The 24,301-nt window shown below is 42.4% G+C and overlaps 1 protein-coding gene across 1 annotated transcript in view; it reads right to left on the bottom strand.

Moving 5' to 3' along the window:
• The window catches only part of LOC147748972 (protein FAM171B-like), a 163,557-nt gene that overhangs the window by 65,551 nt on the left and 73,705 nt on the right, over positions 1-24,301 (bottom strand). The window contains exon 2 of the mRNA XM_086936509.1: positions 4,702-4,807. Within this exon, the coding sequence (XP_086792635.1) occupies positions 4,702-4,799 (98 nt within the window). The 5' untranslated portion in view covers positions 4,800-4,807. The remainder of the gene's footprint in view (positions 1-4,701; positions 4,808-24,301) is intronic.

The following is a 24,301-nucleotide window of genomic DNA, read 5'->3' as shown; positions in this document are numbered from 1 at the left end:
ATTTAGCCCCCTTTTGCTGAGTCTCATACGATTACTTTACACAAAGCCATCTGCAAGGATCAGAGTAAATGGTATGCTTTCAGATCCGTTCGACATACTGAGGGGTGCGAGACAGGAGTGCCTTCTTTCCCCCCTGCTCTTAGCGATAGGGAGGGAACCACTGGCGCCACATATTAGGCAACACCACTCTGTGGCCTGAGGTTCAGCACAAGGGGCCTGCTGATTTTGTTATACGCAGAAGACATTACCCTATATATCAATGACCCGGCGGCGAACCCCGCCTGTATCCTCCCGCGAACTAATCAAATTCGGAGGCCTAGCCGACATTTCAATAAAGTGGGCCAAGTCAACTATATTTCCCTTGACGGAAGCTACTACACCATTCCCTATTGATTATCCACACAAATGGGCCAATGGCCTGGTGAAATACCTTGACATTTGGCTTAGCAGGAACATCCAGGATATTTGGAACATGAATTACAGGCGTACAGTTTCGTGGCTAGAGGAGAAAGTCAATGCATGGGATGGTTTCCCCCTGCCCTGGCCAGTAGAATCGCAGTAGCGAAAATGGTGGTTCTGCCAAAACTGTTGTATTTATTCATAAATATTCTGATTCCTCTCACACAAGTTTTCTTTAATTCAATTTGCACTTTACTAATCACTATTATTTGGGTGGGTCGACAGGCACGGATCTTGTGGGAACTCTTAACCCTACCTTTGTCCCAGGGCGGCTTGGGAGCCCCAGACATCCAATTGCATGCATTCTGTGCACAGGCCCAGTTTCTGCATTTTCAGTACATCCCACCCCCTATCAACTCTACACCGCTGGGGCAATGGATGTTGGGGTGACAGTTCACCTCCAGGTGGCCCTATATCCGGCATACAGACGGCCATGAGACAGCATTGACATGGTTGAAACCCTGAGGTGGGCGTGGCATAGAGTCCGGGATAGAGCCCATCTCAAAATGTTGTATTCCCCGTCCATTCCCCTGGATCATAACCAATTATACCCACTATGGGGAGGGACCAAACAGAGCACTGGCAAAAAAGATAGGCTTACATACCTTCGCTGACCTATAGCCTGGGGATGGGTTCAGGTCACCACCAGAACCTGCAGAGGAGTACGCAGTGCCCTTTTCAGAGTTGTTCCTATATTATAAACTCAGGGCTATACACACCACATTCCCCAGCCCTCTTCCTACACTGCTTGCCCTTGAAAATGTGCTAAAAACAGATTCCCCTCGCAGACTCATAACACACATTTATAATAATATGCTGAATTCTGCCCCTCTGTTAACGTCCAAGGCCTTTCAGTCTTGGAACACCGAATTGCAAAGCCAGATAACGGAGGAACAGTGGGCTTTTTGTTGTAACCGGCTCACAGCTCTGTCCCCTAACTACAAGCTGCGCTTGATTCATTTTAAATACCTCCACAGATTTTATAGGACCCTCTCCCAGTTACATCGCAGGATCAAGGCAGATGACTGCTGCTGGAGATGTGGCTATGCCCAGCTACGTTCCTGCACATGGCAAGGAGCGGTCCCCGGTTGGCTTCATTCTGGTCTAAGACCTTTACCACAGTACATGATATAATTGGCACTGCAGATGCTCCAGTCCCATTACTTGGACTCCCATATAAGCCCTGTTCCGACTGTTAGCTCCTGGTGCGCTGTGGACTAATCTGCAATTTAATGTCTCCTGCTGCACTGTTGTTCTATGTATGATAGTCATTTCAGGATGTTGTAAGTACTAGGCTATTCCAATGTACAGTATGGGATCTCGCACATGTATGAAAAGTGATATTACTATGTGCAACTGGCTAAATTGTTTGTTGTTTTTCGAAATGCCAATAAAGAAAATTACCAACAAAAAAAAGAGAGAAGAAATCTGGCCTCTTGCACAGCAACACAGCAGAATAGCATTTCACCTGCAAGAAGTGGTAGGAAAGGAACTAGAAACATGGTTGAAGCACAACATCATTGAGCTCACTACTGGTCCCACACCTTGGGTTTCACCCATAGAGGTAGTGCCAAAGAAAGATAGTGGAGGTACCGTTTGCATGCATGGATATGCCTCAGGCCAACAAAGAAATCAAGAGAGAAAGACATCCTAGTCCGCACATTGTGGACATGATCGTGCAGCTGAATGGAGCCAAAGTCTTCTCCTGTCTTGACCTGAACAAGGGATACTATCAACTTGAATTGCAAGAAAACTGTATGTATATTACCCCTTTTTCAATTCATGTTGGTTTGTTTAGATGCAAAAGGTTACGTTTTGGAGTGTCATCTGCTGTAGTAATTTTCCAAGATGTCATACATCCCCCCACAGTAGGTCACCATGCAACACTCATTCTTGGACATGGCCAGCTATTATTCAAGTGACATTTGTGTCTTTGCAACAGACAGGCCCCACTTGAGAGATCTCACTAAACAAAATCGGATGCATTCCGATGGTCCTCTGAATGCATCCAAGGCTTCAAAAGGATAAAGCATGCCATTGAAAATGCCTCGGAGGTGGCTCACTTTGATCCTAAATTACATACTCAAATTACTATGGATGTGAGCCCAGTGTGGCTTGGAGCAATCCTTGCTCAGCATAAGGGACATCTATTTGCTCAAAGACACATTGTGGCGTATGCTAGCCGAAGTCGGATAGACACAGAACATGTCTACTCAGCCAGAGAAAGAGTCTCTGGCTGTAGAGTGGTCCAGCAAGCACTTTCACATGTTTCTTTACAAAAAGCATTTCACAATTGTCACAGACCACCAAGCACTGCTCACCACATTCAGAAATCCAAAAGCTAAGATGCCCCCTCACATTGAGAGTTGGAAGTTGAGTTTACAGGAGTACGAGTATAAAATTGTGAATAAGCCAGACAAGAACCAAAACCCTGCAGATTACTTCTTATGAGTGCCCTTACATCTGCATGGCTCGGCATTGAAAACAGCTTAAGAGTACATCAACTTCATTGTAAGGTCCAGCACGCCAGCTGCCGTATCCATTGAACAAATTGTCATTGCTACGAAATGTCAATAAAGACAAACGTGTCAAAAATGTCCAGTATGAACTGCCATTAAAGAAGGCATTGTGTTAAGAGGCTCATGGATTTTCATACCTGATAGTCTCAGACAGCAAATCATTGAATTCGTTCATGAAGTACATCATGACGTTGTTGCCACCAAAAGAGCCCTTAGAGATAGTGTGTGGTTCCCGCACTTGGACCAGAGAGGTTCAAGGAAACTACAGGAGTGCCACTTATGTAACTGCCTTTCCTCTAAGGTGACACAGCATCCATTAACCATGGCTGATTTCCGGCAAATGCATGGGCTCCTAGCTAATGGACATCTCATGGTAGTCATTGATAAATATTTCTCTTTACCCCCGGTTGTAAGAAACGTCAGCAACAACACATGACAAGTATATTGAGCGGCATGATGACATCTTTTCAGCATGGGGCATTCCTAACACCCTTAAATCTGATAATGATCCACCATTCAATAGCAAGGAGTTTCTAACTGGACCCAATGTCAAGCATCTAAAAAGTATACCCTTGTGGCCCCTAGCTAAAAGTGTTGAGGAACGATTTATTGGAACCCTAAAGAGAGTGATCCAATGTTCATTGTTGGAGGGAATGGAGTCAAATCTGACCTTACGTCAAGCCCTATCAATCAACTCACACCACCAATGGTGAGAGTCCTGCCACCCTGTTGTTTTGGAGAGCTGTAAGACCCAAGCTACCACAGTGGACAACTGAACGAACACAGAGTGCTGACGAGGTTTATGCCCCTGACACTGCTCTAAAATATCAAATGAAGACATATGCTGATCAATGTCGGAGAACTCATATTCGATGAAGGTGATTGGGTTCATTGCTGAGCCTTTGAGAGTTGTGACGCACAAGTGACATATTATAATGGCACTATGTCCCAGAAAATCCATCACAAGGGATTCATCACATTTCAGACCTCTATCTCGACATCCATCAGACCCTGTAATCCTATATGGGGCTGCCCCAGCTGCTGTGAATCTGAGGTAGGGGTGGGGGTGTGCCGTGCTCTTCTCCTCCTGCACCGCTCCACTGCTCCGTTCCAGATGACACTACAATTCCCAGGGGCTCAAACTCCCAAACCCCACCCAATCCCATCGCTTCTCCCAGCATGAGAGTACAGCGTGGAGATATCAAAGTGTGCATTTGGTTTGGCGGGCATGGACTTTAAGTGCCTGCCTACCACCACTGCCCGTGCTGTGGGACACTGCTGCCTTGCCCTGTCCCTTACTTGGCATGCTGGAAGTAAAAATAAAATGACAATGAAATCGTTTAATTGTAATTTTATTCTTCTTCTTACCATTGCGTTTTAGCAGTGTTGCAATGCCTGCTCAGGCTACATCTAAACTACTGCCTATCACGCGATGTGGAGGAACAGTGCAAGTATCTAAATGACTTATTGAAGAAAGAGAATGCTGGTATTGTTTACACTTTTTAATTTAACAAAGGGGTGCAAGGAGATGTAGTGTCCTAGGACTATGAGCTCCAGGACCCTGCTCTTCTGGGTGTACTAAATGAGAAAAATACGTAACTATTTTGGGGAAGTGTTAAGTTGTGGTTATTAACGGTTAGGATGTTGTAGGCGGATGAATAAAAATATCACTTACAAACTCAGTGTGTGGAGTGTTCATTTTGCATGCTCCCAGGCTCCTTACCTGCAGTAGCAGATGAAAAACAGACAGGCCACAAATAGCAGTAGAAGTATGCCAATCAGGATGGCGAGCAGGAATGCGGTGTGATGGGCACTGGCCATGGCTTCCCCTGGAACAGAAAAAACCAAATAGGACAATAAGCAACAAGATCAGGAACGGACCTACCTTCAAACTAGGAGTAATCCCACCTCTACAGATTAAATAGCAGTTTTGTTGTGTAGTGAACCATTTGACCAGTTTGATCCCAATTTAGATACAAGCAGGCCTCATCGGGATGAACATTCTTCATTTAGGTGACTTAGTAAAGATATTTAGGTACAATTGCTGACCGAGATCTGAGTGACAAACATTGTTTCTGTTCAATGCTCCCAAATTTATCATATTTCTCAGCTCTCTGGACCATTTTGTGTCCCTGTGCTTTTTTGAAGAATTTAACAATTTCAGGGCCTCCACAAAACGTTTTATTTTACAAGACATAAACTTCGGTTCTGCCCCAGTGTAATCCACCGAATGCGGAATGGAATGCATTTTTCTATTCAAGGTATAGATGCAGGAGAACCTGGTTGCTGTGTCAAATAGTGATTCACTGCCAATGCTGCATGTCCGCGATAGTGTGAGCAAGCCATTAGAGAGTAAAAGGACTGTATCAGCATATATGGATGCTTTGAAAAATAAACCTATAACATTATGAAAGAAAACTAAGAAACATTCAATGGTCACAGACTCGCTTTTAGTGATAAGGCATAGAACATATGAGAATACCAGGTATGAATATGAAAATTAGGGAATTAATTCACAGTTTGGAAATCTGGATTGAATTAGAGAAGTGGGGCAATAAATGGTGAAAAAGAACAACTCCCAGGAGGTAGCTACTAGAGGTAACCTATATGTACCACGGAGTAGGATTGATCTTGCGGCATTTACAAATGAATTCCCTAAATTAAGAGAGAAGCTTGTACAGTGGGCCCCACCAAATCATGCTTGTGACTGCAACTGCTGTGAAGTGCTGAGGGCTCCCCATTTGGATCCATGCTGCCCGTACTCGGAGGATTCCATGTGCCCATGATGAAATAACAGCACATCTCCTAGAAGAGCCAGGGTTGGTTGAGAGAGATGTAGGGGAACAGTCAGAAACTAAAATTGCAATTGATCATCCGGAGAAGGGTTCTGGAGAGTTGGATGACGAAACTGGTGGAGGAAAGGCTAATTCAGGGATTGTAACAGAGATAGACTTGGACCCTGATGAAGGGCCCGGTGCTAGAGAACTGCGAGGGGCGGCACAGTCATGCTGGACGAGAAAGTAGAAAAGAGAGAGAGGGTGGTTCCGCAAGGAGAACGTGATCTATCAGGTATCCGCGCCGGGATGCCCCCGGGTAACTGAGCGCGTTATAAATTTCATATAATAATAATAATAATTATAGAGGATACAGACTAGAGGGATGTTAGAGAAGAGACACCACTCAGGAGGTCGAGAGTGCCCTGCTGGAGGTGTTCATATCCTGGACAGACCTACTTTCTTGCAAATGACAGGAAGAACCGGTTCTTGAATCACTGTGAAAGTTCAATTGAAACTTCAGGAACTTGATCTCCAGTTTGATCTTACCTTTGAAAGTCTTTGTAACAAGACTGAGTGCCTTGAGGCATCTTATCTTAAATTTGGCTGTATATCCCTTTTTTGGGTGCAAGCGAGTTTCCTATGCTAGTTGATGAATTGAAGGGACAGATAGTGAGTGAATTAGAACAGTTTATTATTAAAAGACATTTCATAGATTTTGTAGAGAAGAAATACGAGTACTGAGGCTCAAGGGAACCAAAGGAAGCTAAGGTTGTCATTTAGAAGAACATACAATAGGGCTAATTAAGATCCCTGTATATATATATATATATATATATATATATATATATATATATTACCTACTGGCGGTTGCCAGTAGGTATATATAGTTAGGATTTTTTTCCTATGGGATTTCTGAAAATTCTATGTCAAATAACTTTGGCGTTTGTGGACGGAATTGGCTGGAGTTTTCAGGAAAATGGCACATTTTGTTTCTGAGCAGCCCCTGAAAATTTGGGGGGGTTTCGTCAAGGGGGGGCCGAGAAAAAAGGGGGTCCTAAAACGTGTTTTTCCCCATTCATTTTTCCATAGGGCGGTTGGAATCACTTTTAGCTCGAACGGCTGAATGGATTTACACGAAACTTGGTAGAATTGTAGATATGGTTTGCCCGACGTGCCTTTGCTATGTCTCAATATATGTGCTCCAGTGGATTTTGAGAAATTAACGTTTCAAAAAACAGATATATCTGTAACAGCGCTCCGGTTAGCGCTCCGGTTCGCGAAGCGAAGCCGATTGGCTCTCCGTTGTCTGTCAACATTCTAAACAGTCCGGGCCGGCCGCCATCTTGTCTCTCGGTAGGATCGAGAGACAAGAGGTGGAGAAAAACGAAGGGGGAATTTAATGAAAGGGGTCAAGGTAGACCCCTCCTGACCCCCTAGGATTGATGAGGGGGATATTAAAGTGCCCCGCGGGGCAAAAAATTAAAAAAAACAAATTTTGCAATTTTTCGCCGTAGAGACGCGTCCCTGTACGCGAACCGGGTAGCTTACCGGTAGCGTAACGGGAGTTCGCCATTTTGTGTTTCAGTCGAATTTAATCACAAGATGGCGGAAAAACAATGTGGGGAAATGAGTATAAGGGGGCACGGGAGATGTATCCCGACCCCCTAGGTTTTCTGAGGGTGGCTGAGGAGGCTCATATATGTCGGGAAAAAAAAAATTTTGAATTTTTCGCGCGGTTAGCTGCCATACGCGAAACGGTCAGCGAACCGGGAAGCGAACATAAGTGAAAATTTGTGAAAAAAGGTACATTCGAAATTTAAAAAGAGTAATTATAGTTAAGGTAGGTCTGAAAAGAGCTTTTGTGTTCTGTGTAAGTTCTAGGTACTTATAAGTAGGTACCAATACACAGTCTTAAATTTTGTATGAAAACTCTGTTGCCCTCATCTGAGAAGTGCACACCATCTCCTCTGTAGATATCTTGCATGTAATAACGCAAGTTATTGTTGTAGATGGCACCCATTCCATGGTCTCTCATATAAGCTGAAACAGACTTATTTACATGCTTCCTCGCTTTCTCAATTTGTGGAGAAATTTGATTGGACCACCTCCATTTCTGTCTTTGGCATATATTGGAATATACCAAGGCAGTTTGAGGGAAAAGTGCCATTAATTGCTCAAAGGTGTCCTTTAAGAGCATTTCCAGACCTACCCCAGTCAAAGTGCCCAAATAATTTCCTCCACAGTGCACTATTATGAGGTCAGGGTTTGGCAAATGTAAAAAGGTTTTCACCAATGGTATCAACTGGTGACATCTCAATCCTCTTTGGCCAATCCATTTGATTTCCACATTTTGTAAATTGAGGATGTGTAAATTTCTGTTTTCAGCATACCTGTGAGCCCAGTGAATGTAACTATGTCCAACAATCCAGACAGAAAACATGGCAAGAGGAGGTTCTGCTGCAGTCAGATGAAGTGTGGGAATGAAATGGCAGTTGAAACAGTAGGAGTTTGTAAAGAAATAAAAATGTGGAGTTTGTGTGCTAATGATTCAGTAGCAGTGATTGGTGGATTTCCATTGCTGAAAACAGAAAGTTAGGGTGCATGGATGTGTTCTTTGAAACATGTAATTTGAATGGTTAAGAAAACATGATTTTAAGAAACATTGCAGTGGATTAGCAGGTGTACTGAGAGTTCAGAGTTCATTTGAAACATTGTTGTGTGAACTTGTAAACATGAGAGGTCTGGCAGGAGGTAGTTGCTATGGAAAAAGGCCAGAAAGGGCAGAGGGGGGAAGGGTGTTGATTTGAAAAAAGTGAGGGAAGAGTTTTGATTGGGTGACATGAGAGATATGTGTGATGAATATCAGCATTTCCGTGCCTTTGTTGGTTCCAGCCTCTGGAGTGCATACCTTTTGTTCTGCTAAAGAAAAATTGGTGTGTTTCTGAGACTGTTTTGAAATTCAAAAAGCATTTGCTAAGGTAAGAAAAAAATAATTTAATTTGAATAGAGAGTAGTATAGTATATTGAGAAAATAAGGAAGTTAGCTGTACATTTAAAATGTTGTTTTGTGTCAAGTGTTTTCATTATTTTTTTCAAAAACGATTTTGCTTCTTTGACAAATTATAATTATAGATAATGTGAAGTATTAGTACTGACAGGGTGTGCTTGTACATATGAGGTGTGCTGTGTTTTCAAATTATGACCAGAAAATCATTTTTTAAGAAAAATACATGGTTTTTACATTTATGAGAACGATAACATGGGGTGTGCTTTTTTAAATAAATATTTCACTTTCCAACATGAATATGGGAGAATTATTTGCTTGTTTCTTGGTTTAAAAACTCGTTTCTTGAAGTCATTTAGGTTTCACAATATGTTTTGCAAGAGTTACATAGTCAACATGGGGGCATATTTACAAGGCTTATGAGACACATTCACGTCATTTTCTCCATTTTAAAAGTGACTTTAAAGGTGGTGCAAGGTTCTTGTAAATACACCCTCATGAGTGCTTTGCAAATTTAAGTCATTTTCCCCTGGTGCATGTGCCTTGTAAATACTCCTCTATGTGTGCTAGACAATTTTAAGGTTCTTCTCCCAGGAATCTGGGAGACTAATTTCCTTACATGATGTGTTTAAAAATCGTGCTAAGGTGAGAAAAGATTCCTTTAATTTAGAATGAGATTAGTATGGTTATTGGAGAAAATAAGGAAGCCAGCTAGGGTGTGCTTGTACATAGGAGCTGTGCTGTGTTTTGAAATTATGACCAGAAAATCGTTTTTTTTTTAAAAAAGAAATACTTTTCACATTTATGAGAAGGACAACAAGGGGTTTGCTTTTTTAAATAAATATTTTATTTCTCAACATGAATATGGGAGAATAATTTGCTTGTTTGATGGTTTAAAAAGTCGTTTCTTGAAGTCATTTAGGTTTTACAATATGTACTGGTAGGAGTTTCATAGTCACTATGATAATTATGATATACATTTAGGACTGTTTAGGGGGAATGGATATGCTTAGGCTTCTGTAATTGTCATTGGAGGAGAATTATGTACATTGTACTGCTGCATACAGTCCTCACCTTCTGCATACTCTTGGATATGCTAGATTATATCTGCTCAATGAGATACCTAAGCTGAGGAAACACAGGTGATGTGATTGTGAAATGAGCAAAAATATTTGCACGTTTTTCAACTACATCACCTGTGTTTCCTAACATTACTAATCACATTGTGCTGATGAGGTTTAGGCCTGTCCAGGGGAACAGAGGAGGTCTGGTCTTTGTTGAAGTGTGCAGTGGACATGACTCACTTCATCTGTTGGCCTGCACATGTATTATGTCTTCTGTACTCTTCAATAAGCCAAAATTTCATCTGCAACGCTGAGTAGGCCTCACCTCAAACAAACTTTTGTGACTGCCAGACCTGCCTTTTTGCTCCTAGATATTTCTTGGTTTTACCATGGCACCATGGCAGACAGACAATCCAGCATACTTCTGCATAGGCCACACCTTATGGTGGTGCAAGGGCCTTGTAAATACGCCCTCACGTGTGCTTGGTAATTTTAAGTCACTTCCCCCTGATGCAAGGGTCTTGTAACTACACCCTCATGTGTGCTTGGCCATTTCAAGTCACTTCTTTCTGGTGCAAGGGCCTTGTAAATAAGTCTTCATGTGTGCTTGGCAATTTTAACTCACTTCCCCCTGGTGCATGGGTGTGGTAAATACGCCCTCATGTCTGCTTGGAAATTTTAAGTCACTTCTCCCTGGTGCATGGGTATGGTAAATACGCCGCCATGTCTGCTTATCAATTTTAAGTTACTTTCTGCTGGTGCAAGGGCCTTTTAAATACATCCTCATGTGTGCTTGGCAATTTTATCTCACTTCCTCCTGGTGCATGGGTGTGGTAAATATGCCCTCATGTCTGCTTGGTAATTTTAAGTCATTTCCCCCTGGTGCAAGGGTGCACGTTTTTCAATTACAACACCTGTGTTTCCTAATATTACTAATCACATTGTGCTGATGAGGTTTAGGCCTTTCCAGGGAGACAGAGGAGGTCTGGTCTTTGTTGAAGTGTGCACTGGACATGACTCACTTCATCTGTTGGCCTGCACATGTATTATGCCTTCTATACTCTTCAATAAGCCAAAATTTCATCTGCATCTGTAGGCCTCACCTTAAACAAACTTTTGTGACGGCCAGACCTGCCTTTTTGCTCCTAGTTATTTCTTGGTTTTACCATGGCAGACAGACAATCCAGCATACTTCTGCATAGGCCACACCTTATGGTGGTGCAAGGGCCTTGTAAATACACCCTCATGAGTGCTTGGTAATTGTAAGTCACTTACCCCTGATGCAAGTGTCTTGTAAATACATCCTCATGTGTGCTTGGCCATTTCAAGTCACTTCTTTCTGGTGCAAGGGCCTTGTAAATACGACCCTATGTGTTCTTGGAATTTTAACTTATTTCCCCTATGATGCAAGTGCCTTGTAAATGTGCCCCCTTTGTCTATTTTGTTAAATTACTGTAGATGGAATTGACATCTAGTGTGTTAATTGTTTGCCTTCTGTTATTGGTTTACTGTTTGGTAATAGTGGTTAATATCAATTTTTAAAATATTTTTCCACAGATTTAACTGAAGATCTTTAGAAAACTTTAAAAATGCCCTCAAGGCAGCGAAAACTAAAAGAAGCAAAGCGACTTACACTCCATCTTTGTAAAGATTTGGAACAGTCCTGTAATATGAAATTGTATCAAGTTGCCAAAAAAGCTCCGGGTAAGAAAATAAAATCATTTTTAAAACAATTGTCAGACCAAAAAATACAAGTATTGAACATGTTTTAGTGCATAAGAAGAGAGACAATTTAAAGGAAAAGGAAAGGCTCGTAAAAAAAGTTTCTGCTAGAGCAGGAGATAAGTCGGTGCATGGCATTAGAAGGGATATTCAATTCAGGGACATTCGTAGGCGAATGTTCCGCAACAGGATAATTGTCAATTTGTTAAACAATTTTAAGAAAGGCCAACAGAAAGTAACATTTTATAAGAAAAAGAAAAATTGAGAAAATTATTGATCAGGCTTTCGAAATTAAGCGAAAGTTATTTATTTTGGTAATCAAAAGAATAAGGAAACTAAACAAGGTAATTTCTGATTTCAAATCAAATAGTAGATGGAAGAGAGTAGTTAATCGTACTAATTTTTGTGAAGTATTCTCAGGAGAATGGATGCATAGTTCAAGTTGTGAGGCATTTTTTAATGAGGAGAGTTACTTTCAAGACAATAATTTGGTGCATGCAGTTGACACCAGTGGTCGAGCATATGAGGTAAAAGATGGTTGTCCGGTTGAAAAAGAAAAACTTGTGTCTGCAGATGCAAAAGAGGTGTTAGGTGATGAGATTTTAGGAAGACGTCCTAAGGGACCAGTCTACACCTGGAAATGTAGTAGCATTTGTAGTGTGCGACAGGATTCCATCAATTTGTTTTGTGATTTTGTACGTACATTTAATAAGAAAAGTTTAAAACAGAAAATGAAGTTGTTGCAAGAATTAGATCCTTGCAGAGTGAGAGAAGTAACAGGTTTGCGTGGGCATTCCCTGGCTTGTCTTTCCAGAAGAGTATGCCAGAGTGTTTTTCATCATTTCAGGATGCTAGCAGTGCATCATAATAAAGTGAGGAAATTAGTGAGAATGTTGTATTATGCTAAGAGTCCAGCAATTATGCTTAAACAATTGAGCACTGCTCTTTTGCATGGTTCAAAACTACATGTGAAGAATATTTGTGAAGAAATTGAGTTCTGTTACTTTGCTAGTAAAGAGAACAATGTTGAAATTGACCCAGTAGAAGAAGGTAATGTTGAAGAGAGTGTACAGATTTCTAATATAGATAAGTTTCACAAGGAAATTTCCATCTTTCAGGTGAAATCACGTGAGAGGCCTAATTTCACTTGTGTGTGTTGTCGACGGACTTATTATAAGAATCAGACTAAGTTAGTGGATTTATATGCAAAAAGTGAAATGGAAAACAATAGCGAATGGAAGGATTTTGCTACATACTTGATGGTAGAAAATTGTTTTGATTTGGGATCGGACCAACGTATGTGTACTTATTGCTTTAACAAATTAAACCAAAACCGGATGCCTGCTAGAGCGGTTCATAATAATCTGGAATTGGTTGACATTCATTCTGAATTGAAGGATTTAAATACTTATGAATCTATTTTGATTCAAAGTGTGCATCCCTTTCAGGCTATTGTACGAATGGAGCCAAAGACAGGGAAATTGCCTCCATCAGATTTACAGAGAGGATTAAAGGGAAGAGTTGTTTATTTGCCTTTAGATTTGAAGAAAAACTTTAACACAATTGGAGTAGAGAAAGTGGAAGAGGAACCTCTGGTTATCCTAGTTAATGGTGTTCCGACAAAGAGTAAGAAAATCTGGCAAGATTTAGTGGATGTTAGGAAAGTCAAAAAGGCAACATTGTATTTGATAAAAAACAATGAGAACTACAAGAATGTATGTGTTGCAGAAGAGGAAGGAAGTGAAGAAGAAGACAGCGAATTGTGTGCTGGACAAATTGAGAAAGTAGAAGCCTCTAAAAATGAAGAAATATATGAACATTATAGTGTTCATCCTTTACATTCCAAGGAAGTCATGGGGAATGCTATTGAGTTGTTTCAAATGAAACAAGCCAAAAGGGAGTCCCATTAGTGTTTGGGAGGAAAGTTTGGAAGCTCAGTGTTTTCCACAGTTATTTCCCACAGGTCGAGGAGGACGATATGATGAGCGACCTGATCAAATTCCTGCTTCTGAATACCGGACTTTACGATTGTATGCAGAAGATCCTAGGTTTCGTCAATGCATTCCCTATTTGTTTCATCTACTGTTTGAAAGTGATCTGTCTGGACTGTCTTATGCAGTGAACCACATCCTGAAAAGTGGTTTACAACTGCGAAATATCTCAGCAAGGGACTTAATGGATAAAGTCAATGTGCAAGACAGTATTTTGGATTCTCACCTGATTAATCTGATGGCATGTCAGCGTGGTACTAATGAGTATTAGTACCGTCGTCATGGTGACTTAAAATGTATGCTGAGGAACTTAGGAACTCCCACATGGTTCCTCACTCTCAGCTGTGCCGAGTATGGCTGGGAAGACTTACTTGAATTTCTACGAGAGGCAAATAGAAACATTGAAAATATTGAATTCAAGACACCCGGAGAACTATGCTCTTTGGATCCAGTGAATGTATGCAGGTACTTCAATCATATATTTGAAGCTATGATGTCTTTCATCACAAACAAGAAAAATCCACCTCTTGGAGAGGTGTTGGATTTCTTCTGGAGAAAGGAGTATCAAGCGCGAGGTGCTCCTCATATACATATGCTGCTATGGATCAAAGATGCACCCAAATTTGGAACAGATCCGGATGACTTAGTGATGAATTTCATAGAACAGTATTCTACACGTTCTGTTCCAAAGACAAAGGAAGACAAAAGTCTAAGAGAACAAGTTTCAAGATTTCAAAGCCATCGTTGTGGAAAGTACTGTCGTCTTAAATTCAGAAACAAGAACAAGTACTACACAAAATGTCGTTTTGGATTTCCACGATTGGTGATATCTAAAGGAAGAGTGAACAATTTGATGTCTTCGCTGCGACATAATGTGACAAGGAAATCACCCAAAAATACATACAATTTGAAGAGAAACGAAGAGTCCAAGAACATCAATGACTACAACCCAGTGATTTTGTCCATGTGGAATGCTAACATGGATATACAGTTTGTGGCTGACACCTGTATGGCTGTGGCTCGGTATGTGACGTCTTACATCACAAAAAAAGAAAAGACAGAACTCAAGGATATGTGGGAGGACATTTCCCATGAAAAGAGCCTCAGTAAGAAGTTGTACAGTTTCAGTCTGAAGATGTTGTCACATCGAGAAATCGGAGCTTATGAATGTTCTGACCGGTTATCTTCAGCAAGTCTCTATGCCAAATCTAGGAGTATCATTTGGGCAAGTCTTGGTCTTGCTGCAACGCGTAATCGAGTTCTCAAACCTGTACGGGAAATTGAGTATTTGGCGGAGAAGGAGCCAAGCAGTACAGATATTTTGAAGACCTACATGTTGGATACATATTATCCAAATAGAAGCAGTCACTTGGAGAATGTTTGTCTGTATGAGGTTCTACAAAATTACATTTTCAAGAGGAACATCACAGAAGATATTGATAAAGGAGTGTATGCTGTAATTGGAAGTGAGGGATGTCTGGTCAAGCAAAAAAAATGTCTATTGGTAAATCATCGAAAATTGGATTGCGAATCTCCAGAAAGAAAAGAGTTTTTCTATTTAGCTCTTTTGCAACTTTTCAAGCCTTGGCGTGCAGAAGAGGAACTGCTTGGAGATTTCCTCTGTTACGAAGACTCTTTCAATGCAGCCAAGGAGTCAATAGAATGTCCTGCTTCCCCAAAATATCTAGAAATGTTGAATGCAGAAATCGAGCAGGAAGCAACAATAGCAGCCGAGATTGCTAGAGACAGTTCTCAGGATAGTCAGAGTTCTGTTTCATTGAGTCAGGATCCACTAGGAGGACCAGTTATTGAAAATGAAGCTGCCACTGCCATGATTGAAGTGGAAAGAGCCATGGCACATGCTCAGGAGGATGTGGGTAACTTAGAAGATTTAGAAAGACAACTTAACGTTGAGCAGAGGAAAATATATGATGAAGTTACCAACCAAATTGATCATGGATTAACTCATGAGAAGAAACAGTGCTCATGTACATCGTTGAAGCCTATTCGATTGTACGTGAGTGGAGAAGCAGGAACTGGAAAAAGTTTCCTCATTAAAGCAATTTCATGTTATTTGCAGAAAAGGACTGAGTCAGCGCTGTCTTGTGTTGTCACTGCTCCAACTGGACTGGCAGCACATAATATTAAAGGTATTACTTTGCATCGTCTACTGATGCTGCCAGTGGAGCATGATAACAAATTACAATACCACAAGTTATCGGGAGATGCTTGTTGTAAAGTATCTAGAGGCCTGAAGAAAATGAAACTTCTTATCATTGACGAAGTAAGCATGGTTTCCAATGTCATGCTTGCCTTTGTGCATTTGAGAATGCAGGAAGTTCTTAAAACAGAGTATGATGTGTTATTTGGTGGCAAACACATCATTGTTTTCGGTGATCTTCTGCAGCTGACACCAGTGAAAGGACAACCAGTGTTTAAACTGCTTACGCATGAAGATACCAGGAAGTGCCTAGGGAGCATTGGCAATGTTAACATAAGGTTAAACTTCAGTTATGCTGAGCTTCCTGAAAATATGCGTCAGGCAAAGGATGAAGATTACAAGAATATTCTACAAGATGTTAGAATCGGGAAAGTGACTGAGCGTGGGAAAGAAGCTTTACATGCACGATTACTGTCAAATTTGTTTCCAGAAGAAGACGTTCTGCCAGAGAATATTTTTCATAAAATTACTGAGAAGAAATCTGGAATATGTTTGATGCCAACTCTTGCAGAATGTTCCATCTTCAACAACAAAATGTTGAATTTAGAGAACCAAGAGATTGTGAAACTGGAAGCTATTGACAGAATAGAGCATATGGGTGCAACAATTGTTTTGTCTGAGAATTTGAAATCTAAAAATTGGATTCATTAGAGAAGACTATATCTAAAACTGCTGGTTTTGAAAAGACTCTGAATGTGTGCTTAAATTGCCGTATCATTTTGAGAAGAAATTTACATGTTGAAAGAGGTCTGGTAAATGGATCAATGGGTAATGTTGTTGATTTTGAGAAGTATAGAAATAGGGATGGAATTGAATTTTTTAAAATTAAATTTGATGGCATTGAGGAAGTACAGCTAATTGGTCGTTGCACAGCTAGGTTTCTGCTTGTAAAAGACTTATATATTCGCCGTAAGCAATTTCCTGTTTGCTTGGCATATGCAGTGACAATCCATAAATCACAAGGTTTAAGTGTAGACAGTGCTTTGGTGAATATTGGCAGTTCTGTGTTCAAGGAGGGTATGGCTTATGTAGCATTGTCACGAGTCAGAACTTTATCGGGTTTGTACTTGATTGAGTGTGATGTCACAAACATTTGTGCGGATCAAGATTGTGTTATGGAATACAATAGGTTAAGAAGAGAGTATGCGCCACATTTGCCTCAATATCCTTTGTTTGAGAAACGTGTGGTAGGCCGGAAACGAAGAAATGTCACTAATAGTAGGGAGGTTGTAGAAAAAAGACCAAAAGTCGATGAACCCAAAATTGTAAGCAGAAAGAAAATTAATTCTGTTGATGATGTTGTTGGTTTTCAATTTGAAAATAATTCTGGTGTGAACTGCTATGCTAATGTAGTGGTTAATGTTCTATTTTCTCTAGAAACTTGAAAAGAACAGATTGTGATCAATTCAGATAAAAGTTTTTGCTGTTTGTTGAATTCTGTGTTAGAGAAATGTAGTGCTGATAGAACAAGAGTAGAAAGTGTGTCTGAAATTCGAAATCTGTTAGACGAATGTTCAGGTCAAACACAATTCTCTCAAAATATTCAGCAAGATTATCAGGAGTTTTTAATGTATATGCTTAATGTATTGCAAGATGAAGGTGTAGATGTAGATCATCTGTTTGGCCTTTCTTATCAATGGCAGCATGACTGCGAGAATTGTACGTTATCAAGTATTACTAGTGTAGACTCAGAAAGATTTATATATTTAACTTTGCCAGACACTAAATCAGTATCCTTTAATAAGCTAGTAAAAGCAGCCGATCAAAACATGGAGTGTAGCCAATGTAAGTCTGCAATGCTGTCCACATTATTTATACGAACATATGGCCTGTATGTCATTTTAATGTTCCAACAATGTAGGCCTGATGGAACAAAATTGACAACTATAATTAAAAATGTTGTGGCTTCTCAGTTGTCAATATCAGGAAGGACTTTTCTAACTGCAGCAATTATATATCATGAGGGTACTTCAACAACATCAGGACATTACACAACTTATTTGAAGTCTGGAAATGGCTGGTCATTCTGCAATGATTCGGTTTTAACTTTCAAAAAAAAGATTGCCTTTTCACCTTCAAAATTCTTACCTGGTGTTCTTACAACCAAAATTTTAGGGAAGGAATCTCGGGATTTGTTCTGAGGAATTTCAAGAGGTTCTAATGGCTCCTACACTATATAGTCTTGTGGATAAGTGTAGCACAGAGTGAAAATTGTTTGTTTTAATAAGCTAATTAAAGCAGCAGATCAAAAGAAGGAGTAGAGGTAATGTAAGTCTGCAATGCTGTACACATTATTTATAGAAACTTATCGGTGAAATGTCATTTTACAATTCCAACTATATAAACCGGATGTAAATAAGTTGTCAAGTCTAATTAAAAATGTTTTGGCTGCACAGTCGTCAATTTCAGGAAGAACATTTGTAACTGCAGCTATTATATGACATGATGGTCCTTTAACAACTTCAAGATATTACACAGCTTATTCGAAATTTAAAAAAGGCTGGTCTTTCGGCAATGATTAGAATTTGACTGTGAAGCAATGTTGCCTTTTGACTTGTTTTCAGAAGTGAGAATTTAGGGTAGGTAACTGGATTATAATGATTCTAGGTGTTGTTGTAATTTAGTGTGCTGTTTTAAATTGCTTTGTATGTCTCATTTTTCTTAAAACGATAGAGCTTATCTTTCAGAAAGTGGCGGGCAGAAAATAATAACAGCACAACAGAGTATAAGCTGTTCATAGGACATCCTTTGACGTCATGGAAAGTAAGTTACTTTTGAGGAGTTCTGATTTCTGATTGATTATATTATATGGGTTTTTTAAACACAATCATTTTGATTGTGTTTTTTTTTCCCCTTTGTTATATGATGAATACCTTCAACTCACTGTTTTCAGTGAAATTTGATATATTCTGAGAACAGCAAAAATAAACCATTTAATATGTATAATTAATTCTGTACTTTGAATTGTGATTTTTAATATGTACTCATCTTGTCTCATGCTCACTCATCTTTTACTACTTTCTATCAATTTAAAAAATTTTGTTCTCTCATTCACAGATTGAAAGTATAAAAATAACACGTGACTAAGCTAATGATAATTATAAGGTAAGTGTTTAGTACTCATTCCGTTACATCTCTTTTACATTTAACTTTTATTAGTTCCACTGCTTCATTTCTTTAACCCTTAGTTTCCTGCCTTTGCTACTTCCCTCATTTCTTTTTCTTTTATTTTGTTTACTCTACTCTTTCCACTCCTGTTCTCAGTCCCTCTTTAAACAGTATCTCTGTGTTACTCCCTCTAACTGTCTTTCTTTTAACATTACTCTCAGTTTACTTACTCTTCTTTTTTAAACAAAAAAAAAAAATTTGAGTTCGCTCCCGGTTCGCGTACCGGCGCGCGAACCGGGAAGCGAACCAAAAGAAATAGAGGTTGTCAGAGTGCTAAACATTCTAGCAATTTCTTATAAAGGGGAGGTAGTTCTGAAAAGAACTTTTTTTAAAATTATTTTTGTTGTTTTATATTTTTTTAATTATTTTTCTGAACATTGTTTTTTTTTGTATTTTTTGAACAGTTTTATATTTTTTTTGATGCGGGGGGAGAAACAAAAATGATTCATTATGAAGGGCTCAACAGGAGCAACAAAAAATATATATATATTTCCTGGGGCGTTTTGCACATTTGTGATTGTCAATTGCTTTATCAATTAAGTTTATGCTGCTCTCTCTGAAGCAAATGGAGTTGTCCACAAAAAATGCATACATGCTTCACACTTGCAAATTTCGTTTGAATATTTGGGACCATCTCCCTCGCCTCTGGTCCCGTCACTGCCTCTTCATTGGTGGATGTACTGGCCACAGGTCAGGGGTTCTCCACCAGATCACGTAGTTGTGCAGCACTGTAATTTATAGGGAGCCACCTTTCCATATGGCAATGCATGGTATAATTACCATAACTGTATTTCTTGTCTGTTCCTCTGGACAGTTGATCTTTACAAATCAGGCAGGTAACATACCGGGCATTTACCTTTTTTTGTTCCGGGGGTATTGAAAAAAATTGCCAAATATAACTTTCTTTAACATGGGACCTCCTAGGCTCTTCAGTTAAAAATCTCCCTGTCCCTTGCTCCTCTTCCTCTTCTTCCTCTTGTTCCTCCTCTTGTTGTAGGATGACCTGAGGAGGTGGTCCTCTCTTCCTAGGAGGTTGTGGTGGTGGTGGGGGTCCACCAGCTGCAGCAATCATTGAAGCCATTTCTATGGTATTGAAAAAAGGTCTTTCTCTCATAAAAATAAAAGTCAGAGTGAGAAAAAAAGGTGGGGCTTTCATCATTTGGGAAAAAAAATGTTTTAAACCAATGAAAAGTGTTATTTTTAGGTCATATGACCAAGCCTTCCATCATTAGGAAACCAAAAGTAAAATGAACCAATGAAAAGTTTTATAAACAAGTCACATGACCTGTTATGCTTACGTTACGCGATCCGCGCCGCGCCCCGGATCGCTTCCGGGGCGCTGCGCTTGGTGCCTCGGTTCGCGTTCTGGAGCGCTTCCGGGTGCGCTAATGCGGCGCGTCATAAGACGCATTACGCGGTAACGTGATACGTCGCGCTTACGCGACGCGTCACGATGTTGCTTTCTAACGCGTAATTGCGCTAACGGAACGTTTACCGGTTCGCGGACCGGATCGCGGAACAAAATGAAGCTAATGGGAAGCTGCCTGGTTCGCAGACCGGCAGCGAAAGAAAAAAAAATAATTAAAAAAAATATTTAAAAAAAAATATATTACAAAAATATAAAATATATTTTTGAATTAGAATAAGAATACATTTTACAGCTTTTGATATTTGCTATTAAAAAAACATTGAAATTCACTGAAAAAACCATAGGTTATAGACCATATATAGTTAGGAATTAGCATTTACAAAACCTTAAAAATTCACTGAAAAAACCATAGGTTATAGACCATATATAGTTAGGGATTAGCATTTACAAAACCTTATTTTACTCGCACAAAAACCATTGAAATTCACATATATAGTTAGTTGCACTAACTATATATCGCGCAACCGCAATCCACTGCTGATGATGTCACATATTACATCATTCATTTTTTTTTTTTTTTAAAACCTGTTTTATTGGTACACTTGGCATACAGTTACATTTCTTGTGTGTATAATTCAAAGGGGAAACAACAATTGGAGCAGCTCGTACATCATCAATGCGAATGTTGGCGACAGTTGAGAGTTGATAAATGCGCTTGTTGTTAAAGAACTGCATACGTTGTCATGGGGTGGTCACTGCATTCACCAGACCATTCGCTTCACTGCTATCGTACTGCGCAATGCGCCCCGCCCGCCTTTCTCTAGTGCCTGACCTCTCCTGCCGGGGCGGGTAGCTTGATGGCCGGCCGCACCCTTGGCGTTCGTAGCTCGCTAGCAAGTGACATAGCTCGATGCCCCTCAGTGGTGTGAATAACCCGCTGGGCTAGGTTCCGGGCGGCTTGTTTGTGTGCTGTGGTCTGCTAGGAGGTTCGGTGGAGTGCCTCCGTGTGGTGGATGGTTGCGGCAGTGGTTTGTGGGTGTGCTGCTCCCCTGTGTTTCGCCGCCGTGTATCAGAAGTGGGAAGTGTGCGTGGGGGAGGCAGAACCAGCGCGGACAACTGGGGGGCGTCCTTGCTGTAGATGCCACCAATTCGAACTGGGGAAAACCAGGAGAGTGGGGGAGGGCGTAAAGATTCCGTTCTCGGGGCAAGGAGGGGGGGGGTGCTGCAGTGCGGGTCCTGTCTAGGTAGTTTCGGGTGTAATGGTCTCGCAGGGTGCTGGCCTCGAGTGTGCTCGGGGAGGAGGTCCTAGTGGTGTGTGGTTGTTCCTGGTCTCGGGTGGGGGCATATCGGTGGGGTCGACTGTGTATGTGGGCTCCGCCAACCAGCGGGGGGGGGGGTGGGGGGGGTGGGGCAAGGCGGGATGGGCAGAGATGTTGGGGGGGGGAGGGGAGTGGAAAAGAGAAAGAGAGGGGGGGGGGGGAAGGCCATGGGGGCGAGTAATTGACCGCATGGGCAGCGTGTCATGCCCGTATGTGTGTGGTTCCCGATTCTTCCCTTTCCCACTACGCAGCCTGTGATCCAGTCATGCCTCCCTTGCTCCACTGGGGAGGAGTCATCTCCTTATGACATCCCTCGGCCGTGGCAGGCCCTGGTGAACGCTCTCAGGAAGCCCTCCCATGTTTCAGCTATTGGTATGGCCCTCCGCCCCGCCGTCTCCTCCCTACGTAGCACCGTGCCCTCTGCGGTTGCCCAGTAGACGAGGGAGGCACTCCAGTGTTTCGTCAGGGGTGGTTCCGCGGCCTTCCAGCGACGGGTTATGAGCCTTTTGGCGGTTATCAGCCCCAGATCCCAGAACCTCATGTGTGCCTTGTTGTGTTTCGTTCTGGCGAGGAGTCCCAGCACACAGGTGTCCCAGTCGTGACGTTGGCCCAGCGCCGTCCCTTTTGTCAGCAGCGTGTTGACATCCTGCCAGTACGTCCGTAGCTTGGGACATGCCCACAGCATATGTAGGAGATCCGCGTTCAGTAGTGCGCATCGCGGGCATTTGGAGGTATCCAAACCAAAGTAGCGGTTAATCTTGTCCGGGGACAGGTATGCTCTGTGCATGATATAGAACTGTATGAGTCTGAATCTCGAATTGCGGGGAACGTGTTGCGGTCCCTCCAGGATCCTCTCCCAGTCTTTATCCGACCAGTCCCTCCCTCTGTCTGTGGTCCACCTGTCCCTGAGCGACTGAAGGGAGGTCGCTGTGTGGGATCTCAGCGCCTGTGTTAGCCAGTGCACCACGTGCGAACCCGCCCCCATTACGTGTAGGTATTGTACTAATAGGTGCGTCTCGGGTTCCACTGACATATCGCCCCAGTGTTCCGTTAGGACCCGCAGCATTGATGTGTGCAGCAGGAATTGTCCCGCTGGCAGACCTGGATTCTCCACTAGCCCCTCGAACCGTACCAGGGCTCCGTCGTCATATAAGTCCGCCAGAGTCTCAAGCCCACTAGCGCCCAGTCTTGCAGGCGTGCTGCAGTCACCACTCCCCCGGGCCTCGGCAGACCCTCAAGTGGTAGGGCTGGAGCGTAGGGGGTAGTGTCCTTGGTCAATCGCAGTGCTCGCCTGTAGCATCTCAGCGCTACTGCCAGGTGTAGTTGCGTCTCGCGTGTCGCACGTCTGAGGGGGTGGAACAGTGCGAGAGCCGCCGCGTGGGTCAGTGCTGGGACTGTTGAGGCTGTGTCATTTAGGTTCCTACCCGCCAACCAAGCCACCACCCATTGGAGCTGCGCGGCAAGGTAGTAGTGCTCCTGGTTCGGGACCGCGAGCCCCCCCGAGGATGTCGGGGCATACAGTTTCTTCAGGGCCACTCTCGGTCTCCCCGCATTCCAGATTAGTGTACGTGTCAGGGTCTCCAAGTCTCGAAAGCCCTGAGCTGGGACATACACCGGTATGTTTGAAAAATAGTACAGGAGTCTGGGTAGGACTATTATTTTGGTCAGGGTGATTCTGGCTGGGACATTGAGCGGGAGTGTGCCCCAGAATTGGATCTGGGCTCGCAAGGAATTTATGGCTCGAATCAGGTTGCCATCCAGTATATCTGCTGCGTTCCTATATACGTGGATGCCCAGGTACTTGAAGGTACCGGCATACCATGTCAGTGTTGCGTCTCCTAGTTGTACTGCGCAGTCCTGCATTTCCGGGTGAAAGGGGAAGACCCCAGATTTGCCCCAGTTGACCCTCAGTCCCGAGTGTGTTGTGAATTCGCGGAGGGCGTCGGTGAGTCCCGGGGGTATCCGTGTCAGGTCTCTGACGTAAAGGAGTAGGTCATCAGCATACAGTGAGACCGCGTGTATCCCATCTATCAACGGGATGCCCCATTCGGCACCTTGCATCCTCAGCACCTCAGCCAGTGGTTCCATGGCCAACGAGAAGAGTAGAGGCGATAACGGGCAGCCTTGCCGTGTGCCCCGCCCCACCCGTATGGCCTCCGATATCAGACCCCCTATCCGGACCCTGACCGTTGGCGTTTGGTATAGGAGTCCCACCATGTCCAGGTATGCGTCGCCCAGGCCAAACCTTTGCATAACTGCCCTAAGAAACGGCCACTCCACCGAGTCAAATGCCTTCTCCAGGTCTAATACTATGCAACCCGATCGTGGCCATGGGCCTCTCGCGCACTCCTGTACTCTGAACAGCCGGCGGATGTTGTGTGATGTGCTGCGTGTGGGTACGAACCCGTTCTGGTCTGGGTGGACCAGGGTAGGCGTGTATTGGGCCAATCTCCTCGCCAGTGTAGAGGCTAGTATTTTGTAGTCTGTGTTTAAGAGGGCTAGGGGTCTATATGAGCCCACAAGCGTCTCTTCTCTACCTGGTTTCAGGAGGGAGACCAGGGTAGCTTCACTCAGAGACGGTGGCAGGGAGGAGTCCTCCAGAGCCGTCTCGTACAGTTTTACGAGTTCAGGGATCAGGAGGTCCTGGTATGCTTTATAGAACTCCGCCGGGAGTCCGTCGGGGCCAGG

The sequence above is a fragment of the Lissotriton vulgaris genome, chromosome 1_1, assembly GCF_964263255.1.
Source record: "Lissotriton vulgaris chromosome 1_1, aLisVul1.2, whole genome shotgun sequence".
Lineage (NCBI taxonomy): Eukaryota > Metazoa > Chordata > Amphibia > Caudata > Salamandridae > Lissotriton > Lissotriton vulgaris.
Note: the sequence above shows the minus strand (reverse complement) of the source record. Positions and strands in the feature narration are given on the sequence as shown.